The sequence below is a fragment of the Zosterops lateralis genome (genome assembly GCF_965231275.1).
Source record: "Zosterops lateralis genome assembly, chromosome: 13".
NCBI lineage: Eukaryota > Metazoa > Chordata > Aves > Passeriformes > Zosteropidae > Zosterops > Zosterops lateralis.
In genome coordinates, this window is record NC_139773.1 from 9,862,475 (window position 1) to 9,872,683 (window position 10,209).

At 37.0% G+C, this 10,209-nt stretch overlaps 1 protein-coding gene across 4 annotated transcripts in view; it reads left to right on the top strand.

Moving 5' to 3' along the window:
* Positions 1-10,209, top strand: part of SLC12A1 (solute carrier family 12 member 1) — a 44,854-nt gene extending 34,645 nt beyond the window's left edge. For all 4 annotated transcript variants that reach the window (XM_083870794.1, XM_083870797.1, XM_083870795.1 and 1 more), the window contains exons 21-27: positions 745-888; positions 2,814-2,945; positions 3,177-3,288; positions 5,692-5,778; positions 6,231-6,366; positions 8,278-8,345; positions 9,107-10,209. In XM_083870794.1, coding sequence (XP_083726920.1) covers positions 745-888; positions 2,814-2,945; positions 3,177-3,288; positions 5,692-5,778; positions 6,231-6,366; positions 8,278-8,345; positions 9,107-9,242 — 815 coding nt within the window. In that variant the 3' untranslated portion in view covers positions 9,243-10,209. The remainder of the gene's footprint in view (positions 1-744; positions 889-2,813; positions 2,946-3,176; positions 3,289-5,691; positions 5,779-6,230; positions 6,367-8,277; positions 8,346-9,106) is intronic.

Below are 10,209 nucleotides of genomic sequence, written 5' to 3' on the forward strand. Positions count from 1 at the left end.
TAGTTAATGTATTACTCAAATACAAGATTTCCTTATGAAAAAAGTTTTCTGCAGGCAAATGTCTGGATCATATTAATTAGTGCCTCACCATAATGTATTCCGCAATAACACACTGTACCTTTTTCTCAGCAGAAGTCTAATATTGCTAAGATGAAATTGTTCTCCTGTATTACTAAGTTTACAGAATTGATTTGCTAAATCTTACATCTTTGCAGCTAATGCTCAAAAAACTAAAACATGAAAAATATTTCTGCGTGGAGAATGATTGTATATTCAGGATCCTTATGTATTTCTAAGAATATCGAAGTACAAACTATGAGACTTTGTTCTAAGAAAAGAGACCCACAGGCTAGAACTAAATACCTCAGCTTCCTCAGTGTAGAAAAGCAGCTTTCCCAATGTCTCTCCAAATTCTTGGCTAAAGAAACCAACTAAACATCCACAAACATAACTCAATAAATAATATCTCATGTAACTATAAAATGTCATAATACTGAATTTGATTTGGAAGAGACAACCTGAGTGCAGCTGGCACACCACAGTGCTGTAAGGCACAAGCACCCCAAGCTATGGGTTCCAGAGGTGAACTCAGCTTCCTTCTCCCTACTGGTTTGCAAAGAAAAAACATTTTCAAAGAAATTTTCATACCAAACACCAGCTACATCATCGCCATTAGTTCAGTGAGGGATTTAATTTAAAAGGCAGCAATGTGTTACCAGTTGTCTTACTTTTTCTAATATACAGAGGAATTAGAGAAGCTGGAGCAGGAGAGATTGGCACTGGAAGCCACCATTAAAGAAAATGATTTTGAAGAAGGAAAAAGGGGCATCTGTGGATTCTTCAAAAAAGCCAGCTCATTGAATATCTCAAAACATGAAACAAAGAAGGGTAAGTTCCAAAATGACAACTTATCCCCAACCCTTCAATGCATCACACTTTCACCAATATGCAACCTGGACTTTACTCCAAGCCAGAAATGCCTGAGCTGCACAGAAGCCCCTGGAGCAGAAGCTCCCTTGTGCAAACCATGGTGGCCACAAAATGCAGCACAGTGACATCCTCTGCTCATAGGACACGCTGTCCACAACACAACCATCTCCCCTCATTTGCTAGAGAAACTTCTCCCCTCAGCTGATGTTCACTTCTACTTGCCAAAATAGAACATCCTTATTAAAGTTTGAGGAATACAGAAAAAGTTGGTTGGGGGGTTTTGTTTTTTTTTTTTTTTTTTTTTTTTCTTTTTAATAGGGTTTTTTAATCTTTTAAACAGAGGCCTTTTTTTCTCCTCTCTAAGGAAAATAGGAACATATGCAGCACAATATGCAGGGAATAAGCAATCTTATTTTACTTAACATACACAACTCAGTACACAGCTGAAAACCAGATAAAAATAGCACAGCTGCTCTATATTCTAAGCATAATTTCATAAAAATCCACAAGTGAAGGTGGTGGTAAAAGTACTGAAAGTACATACACAGCATACTGTCAAATAACTAATTAACACATAACTTAAATGTGTAGGTGATGAAGTCAATACTACATTTCAGATATAGTAAAATGATACAGACCCAATTTAAGGTCTCATTTCCCAACTGCTAGGTTGTAATGATAATGATCCACCTGAAGCCATGCTTCAGACATGTACTTTGAGAGTTTTCACCTGCAGAGAGTATTACATCTGGCTGTGCATGCAACTCCCACAGGTGCCAGGAAGATCTACAGACTGGGAACATAAAATGCCATTATTCTCCAGCTGGCAGGCTTCAGTTGATTTTGTTTCAGTAGAACATATTTTTATGACAATTCCACCAAGAGTGTGTTCCCCTGTTTCAACTTCCCTTTTTGATTTAGTTGAGAAATGCATAAAGTAAATACATATGACACATTTTGGCTCTCTGTATTAGATTGATTATGTTAATAAATAGCTTTGTCTCTCTGTTTTGTTTTTATGTTCATACTCCCTAGAGTTGTTCCCTCTTCCAGCAGAGATGCTAGAACTGTAGAGGAAAGCCAATAACTGCTTTGGAAGTATCCTGTACACACTCCAGAAACAAAGGAAAACCAAACAAAGCATTTTCAGAACATAGCAGATCAGAGTAAAACCTCTAAAGAAGCCTGTTTGTTCCACTTTGAATACTGCTCTGACACCATCTCTTTGAAATCATTGAAAGAGAAGCAGTAATAAAGCCACAGGCCTCAAAAGGTGGAATGAGAGAAAGTATTGACAGCACAGAGTCAAGACTGTATCTTTTAAAGCCAGCCAAGCAAACAGCAAGAATCAAAATTTATTTCCAATTAGCAGTAACCATGTCAGCATAGGGAAACAGCCATATGTGCTTATGTTTTCTAACTTCCAACTTCACCTGTCCTACCCCTGCACCCCATCAGCTCATTTCATCCACTGTGACTGTGCCTTTCAGTGCCTTTGTATTTTAGAAGACAGCTGAGCTTGTAAATGATGCAAAATGACACATTTACTTCTAAAATCGATCCGATATTTCCCAGTTGTTGCTTCTCAAGGCCCCAGTGCATTTTACATTAACTAAAGAGAGACAGAGAACAAATAATCAGGTAACCTTTTTCAAAATGCTATAATCTAGTGACAATGTGTAACACAAGTTTTGGTTTCTGTGTGTATGAGAAAATTAAAAGTCCAAATCATCTACTCTGTACCTTTTTTTCAGATTTAAAGGAGAGAAATTATGTCAGAAACAGTTCATTTTCCTGAAGCTTTCCCTTCATTGGGCTCCCTAAAGCTACTTATTGCCTCACTTATCAGACATCCTTCCACATTTTTTTCTTTCTCATTACAGAGAGCACCATTAACACCATACAGTCAATGCATGTGGGTGAATTCAATCAGAGGCTGCTAGAAGCCAGCACTCAATTTAAAAAGAAGCAAGGAAAAGGTACAATTGACATTTGGTGGCTGTTCGATGATGGAGGTAAGGAATTTGAGTAAGAATCACAGGGAGAGAGATTTCTCTGTTACCAAATACAAAAACAGACTTGGGAAGTTGCATAAAACTGGTTTTTATTAAGCTTACATAATCAATTTTATGTCAGGCTCAAAATTTTTAAAATTAACTTACATCCAACACTGCTGAAGTGAAAGATGGAATTTTTACCATACAAGGTACTAATGTGATATCTTCCAATTTTCTATTTTCTTCCAGGTCTAACAATCCTAATTCCTTACATTCTAACTCTCAGGAAGAAGTGGAAGAATTGTAAATTAAGGATCTTTACTGGAGGAAAGGTCAATAGGATTGAAGAAGAAAAACTAGTGTAAATACAACTTTATTTGTCTCACTTGTTTAAAGAGTTTGAATTGATGCTGAATATAATGCATATACAGCAGGAAGGTGGGAATTTTTCAGCACAACTGGTTTGTTGTACTGTGGGCAACATGAAAAAAATGTACTTGATTGAAAGGTGTTAAGCTTATGGCACAGCCCTTAAGGCTCTGCAAATGGTGATTACCAAAAGAAACTCATATTCAGCACTTTTTCCCATTAATAGCTCATATTCCCTTCTCTGAGAAGAGCAGTCTCCACTCTGTAATGAGAATATAATTACTTTTATGGGATTTACAGGAGATTGTCCAGGTAACAGGAAGTGAAATTGCACATGAAGCTCTCACATGCAAATAGCATAGACAGATAGCTCACATAAATGTGATTAACTGTGGTAAAATAGAAAGAAGTTAAAGAGCAAGTTAATCAACTTTAAGGCCAAGTTGATTTTACTCAGTGTTTTAAAGAAAGTCTAGATTTCATAATCATCATTTGCATTGGAGCAAATGAAAATTACTAATACAAACTTATTTTTATTGCCACTGCATGTAGGGGCCTTTCGTTCCTAAGCACTTTACACATTACAGGCACAGCCATTTCACCACCAGTGGAAGCAGCTCAATTTGAAATGAAAGTCAGCGACTGCTTAAAACAAAGAGAAGAAGCACCATGTAGAGAGTTAAAAACAACATCTCCAGCCAAAATGTCAGTGGCAAACAAGTGAGAGGGGTGCAAGGATATGAGTTAGAATCACCGGCTTTACTAGGATTGCAACACAGTGCCCTGCAAAGACAGCTGCCACAGGATGTTCCCTGAAAGCAAAAGAGAACACATAAAGAAACTTTATTCCATTGTGGTTCCATCAGTTTTAAACAGAACCCTAAAGTTAATGTACTTCTGCAGAGGAGATTCACAAGTGTTTGTACAAGCTATCCTCATAATTGGGTTAAAAATGCCCTAGAACTGCTCAAGGACCTCCTGGGAAGTGCTCTCTGCTCCCTGTCCAGAGTCTGCCCAGTCTTGGCTGTTCAGGACTGCAAACAGGCTTCTGAACTTAGACCCTCTAGTCACCTGATTTTGCTGGAAGTAGAAAGTTTTGACACTAAATGGGATTTGTCGAAACATGACAAATTCCACAGAGGCAGTTCTGACTCCTGCACACACTGCTTGTCCCACAAAGGCCAGACCAGAGTACACAGCATGAGGACAGCTCAGCATGACCGAGGACAGACCTAGTTTGTCCCCAAGAAAACAGTAGGTGTCTGTATTGCTATCTTAACACCAGCATTCCTCAAAACATGACCTACCTGCCACATGCAAAAGCCTTCAAAGAGACAACTCTGGGCTGGGTGATTCCTCCATTCCCTAGGCAGGTCTAATACAAAATCATCCAAGTACAATTTCAGCCATGTATTTTGAATTCAGAACTCAAATTTAACTGGACTTTTACTAGCATGTAATCCCCCAAATATTAAAACCTTTCCACAGAAGTTGAGATTTTGCTCTTTATCATGTTCAAAACAGGGGCTGCCACAAGGGACATCAAGATTTATACAAGCAGTATGTTCTTTTTATATAAATAGGTTAAAAAGAAAGAGTAAACTCTCAGGTCATAAACAAATATGTATTTCTACCATGGTGTGCTCCTAGGAAGTCTCTGACCTGTTCAATATACAAAGCTTACATACCAAAAATAAAAACAAAAAAGAAGGTGGGAGAAGGAGGTGTGGGGAAGAGCCACAAGATCCCAACCATGGTTCAAATAAAAGCAAAACAGACCTAATCAAACCTCTCTATACTCAGCACAAACACAAAAAACTATAAACTATTCCTTCTGCCACCTGGCAGCAAAGCAATGTATTTTCTTTATGAATATTTGTAAGACAACATGTGAGTAGATCAATATAAATTCATAAATTAAAAAGATGAAGAAGATTCTTTATGTACTGGACATCAACCTTCTGGACCAAATTTTTGCCAACATATGCACTACCAGTATTGTAAAACTCCATTCACAGCATTCTGACAGTAACAAAAACCTTCTGTAAGCATTGGAGAATTCTGGCCTACTGTATATTGAATATTCTTCCTTTATAACTCAAGTCTTTGGGGAATACTTAAAGTACTATTGTTTTCCCAAAATGTAAACACCTGCCCTCTGTCTGCTACTAATTTCTTTTTATTTTGTGATTTTCATCAGTTAAATGAATTATGCTACAGCAACCACATTAATCTAGTTCTGTAATTGGAAATTGAAACAGTAAAGCATTTAAAGTAATTTGTCATATCGTTAAAGATAAGATATCAAATGCAGTTGTCTAGCTCATTTACAAGTGTTCTTTGATATAAGGCACTCAGAAGTACAGTGATAAAACATTCTCTCTTTTGTTTTCAGGATGGCTTCACTCCTAAGCAAATTCAGAATAAAATTTGCTGATATTAATATCATTTGTGATATCAATATAAAGCCCAACAAAGAGAGGTAAGAAGCATTAACAAAATCTACTATTTAGAAGCCAGCCTTTATCTAGAGTTTATTTATGTTGAAAATTTAAAAAAAAACTAAACACAAAAAACCACCACAAAAACCATACCACAGGAAACAACCCTGTCACTTCATTGTAATAATTTATAACATAAAATAGAAATACTCATTTCAGTATTTTTGCTTGAACCAGGACAATGCAGAGAATTCTCTGCTAAATGCAGCGTTTAATTATCCTCAAATAACCCTTTAATTATCCTCAAATAACCCAAACATACAGAAGTGGCACAGATATAACTTGGGGCACAATGTAGCAAAGAATAGTTAAAGATTTCGCATGTTTTTCAGCTATAATTATTATCAGGGAGCCCCGTCATACACAGTGACTGTGAAATGAGTTAGTGAGTTCATACCCTGCAGCAAGGCCTCCTTTGTAATCCCTGTTTCAGCTGGAAATTCTTTGAAGAGATGATTGAACCATATCGCCTCCATGAAAGCTGCAAAGATATAACAACTGCTGAGAAATTAAAGCGAGAGGCTCCATGGAAAATTACAGATGCAGAGCTGGAAGCATTCAAGGAGAAGGTAAAGCCTCGCCTACCTTTTTACATCTGTCCCTTTTTTTACCCTCCAGATGTTTGAAGCGATTAGTAAGAAAAAGTGAAATAGCAGATATGGCATTAGAAACACGACATGTACAAACCTGTATTTGATATTTATGGATTGGATTTATATTGTAAACACTGCAGAGGTGTGTTATGGTTGCATTATTGAACTCTCCCAGACCTTGGCATGTTTACACAGTATTTTCCAGGCTGATGAGAAGTTCTGCCCACATCAAAGCCAGCCAGATGAAAACCACCTCTGAACCAGAAGCCACACAGTTTCTGCACTGAGCCTGAGCTAATTGGGTCTGCTGAGGTTTATTAAATGGCTCCACTGTTTTGGAGCTTGACTCTCTTAAAGGGTGCAGTTCCAAACACTTACCACTTTGGGCAATTTAGAACTGAATCCAGACACTTCAACTAAGGCTAGAAATTTCTCCAAAGGCAGGGTTAAGCATGAATTCTTACCTCAATGGCAGAGTGAAAACTAAACCAGTCTACCATGCAGAAGCTCTCCTACAGTTCAGAGGAAATTCAAGGCTGACGCTGTTTGATCCACTGGGTGAATTACAGCCCAATTAAATTTGTTGGAAAAATACCTTTTCACCAATGAACCACCAGGCTTCATCAGGCCAGTGATAAAATGATGCAAACTCTTTCACCCTTAAGAGACAACTTCTCCTGTAACTCACAGAGAATAAATCTAGCAATTTTAGTTATGGTTCCTGTGGAATTAACTTGAGTACATTGGGAGTTTAGTTATCTCCACTTTATGGTGCCAGTAACTTCCTCAGCAAAGCAAGGATTGTGACTCTGAGCTCAGAGCTGCCAGAAGTCACAGCCTGACATATTAACATAAGTAGAAATCAATGATGATTTAAGATAACGTACTGTGCTACTGACTGCAGCAGCTGGGAAGCAGACTGACTGCTCACTGTATTACCCTCTTCATGGAGCTGATAACCAGCATAAGGTTATAGCAGCCAGCTATGGGCAGAAAACCTTGGAATTATTCTCACCTTAAGTTGTGAGAGTTGAGAGCCCTTAAAAATTGAGAGTCAGAGCCCTTAAAACACCTCGGTATAAAAGACAACAGGAATAGAATCACAGACATGTGCATGCAGAACCAATGAGGATACTTGTCTAGGCCACTAATTAAGGAACCAGAAAGTTTCCTCAAAAGTTGAAAAGCGTCAGCAATATGAAAGTGCCAAATTACTCTGTAAACAAGAACAGCAACAGAAAGTTTAGCTTACACTTCTGGAAAGACATGCCCCTTATCTTCAGAAGAAGGGCAGTTCTGAGAATTTTACAGAGAACATTAGAACACATTTACAATTCAACAGAGAAAAACCTGGCAGCACAGATAAAGGGTGATGTTATAGGAGGACTCTCATGAGGTAACAGCTCGCTAAATTATGAGTGTTCTTACCTATATAACATGCACAAGAACACTGAAATTTCTTTAGAGAAGGAAAATTTAAGGTCTGAATGGAGAAAAACCCGCTTTTTACTTTCTTCAGGGAAAGAGAAAATAATTTACAAAATCAGTTAAGGTACATCTATCTTACACAAACCTGTCCTGGTTTCTTGTTCCCTGTGACTTGTTGTTAAGTTATAAAAATTTTAAGGGCTTGAGCTTGACCATAAAGTAAGTTCAGTACAAAAACAATCCCTATCCCCAGGAAACCTTACACGGGATGAACCATTAGAGGCCTTAATGTAACTATACTAATCAAGAAGTGTGGCTTAGCCTCATATTTTGCAATTGCTGAGACTCTGGACCCCAGAGCAGCAGAAAATTTTGCAGGGGGAGTGTAGAAGTCCACAAGACAGTGACCTGAGGATCCCTGACCTAACTGTCTTCTTTTCCCTGTTGTGCTTTAATCAGAGTTACCGCCAAGTCCGTCTGAATGAACTCTTACAGGAGCATTCGAGAGCAGCCAACCTCATTGTCCTGTGAGTTGCAAGATTTTTGATTCTAAGACTAATGTGTAATGGGATTCTGAACTGCAGCTACAGAAACACTTGGGTTAATTCACTGAGCACAAAACTAATCTTTTACATACCTTCTGGAGGACTTGCAACTGGACTGATGGTTCTCTGGGACTGCACTGAATATGAATCTTTCCTGGTGATGAAGCAATTGTATAAAGGGAAAGAGGCCATCAATAAAATTACCAAAAAAAGATACCTTTCCAGAATCGATTTTTATTTAGAGACACATTTTTTATACACAGCTTTAATAAATTACCTTGCACTTGTGATGCATAGATAAACCTCTGCAGTTCTATCAATTCAGTCTCAAAAAAAAAGGGGTAGTCATGTAATGCTTACCATAAATTGATTCATATTTTAAAACTCCCATCTCACAGTAACTGCAGATCAGAAAATAGGCTGATGCACTACAAAACTGTGCATGTGTTGCATTTTTATCCTTTTTAAAAAACCATACTATGTGTGAGTTTTTTTGACCCCAAAAATACTCTTTACCAGCTTCAGGCTACAATCACATGCAGTTCACATCCAGTACAATCAGGTGAGCAAGGGTTTGCAAATTAAGGCCTTATGATATTAAAACAATCTTGTAGTGTAATTATATCAGAGTTGTATATGAACATATACATGTACAGTGATGTTTTCTGCTTAGTATTTAATGAGAAGCCTGGGCTACCCCTGCCTTCATAACGATAATTTTGTTTTTCCCTCTGCCCAAACAGGAGCCTCCCTGTGGCAAGAAAAGGAGCAGTGTCTGATTACCTGTACATGGCTTGGCTAGAAATTCTCTCCAAGAACCTTCCTCCAGTCTTAATGGTCAGAGGCAACCACAAAAATGTACTGACCTTCTATTCTTAGAAAAACATCAGAGGCTGGAATATGCCTTGCTCAATTCCAACAGCTGCATTTTTAATGGCAATAGTTCATCAAAGACACACTCATACAAATCTTAAGATTTTTTTTCAAAAATCCAAAGCAACACAGCAAAGAATTTGACAAAAAATGTTAATGGTCCCTGCTGGTGTTACACTCCAGTATAGGCAAAAGAAGGAAAATCTACCTATATGTCATACAAGACAGCAAATATTTTGAGCATACAAAGAAGAAATTCTTCTGATTTCATAAGGTATTGAAAAAGTTTTTGATATTTATCCTAGGAAGCAAAAATTAACGTGATAATACAGAAAGCATTAAATCTCTAAATAATTATTTCAAATTGCACTATCATAGTTGCTAATGGGCACACAATAGGAAAAAAATGAAATGCACCAACTTTTGAGACAAAAACCTGTATGGCATCCATCAGGTGTAAGTCATGAACTGACAGACTGCAAGTAGAATACATGCAATGCTTTTTGATTGTAATATTGCCAAATTTGTAACCTATGCTTACAGCAGATGCTTTTACCTAAAATGTTCTGCTAATTTAAATTAATTCAAACACTTCTAATTTAGTGAAAAACAAAACAAAACAAAAATTAGATATATAAAATATGGACTCTATTACAAGACTTGATAATGCATTTTCAAGCTCTGACATGCAATGGTATGTGTGATTGAAATAATTAAATGTGGCATGTAAATTTCACAAAAAATTAGTAAAATGCTAAATATTCTGACAATTTTTGCTATGAATATTAGGGTTAATACAATCTGACATAGTACATTGGGATAACATGTACAGTGATTTATGTGATTAGAAAACAATAAAAACTCATTAGCTGAGTTGAATGCCTTATTTTTGATTTATATAAAAGATTCTCTTGTTCTTGACTTTTAAATAATATTAATTATACACTAACTTAAAATAAAGGCAATTCATTAA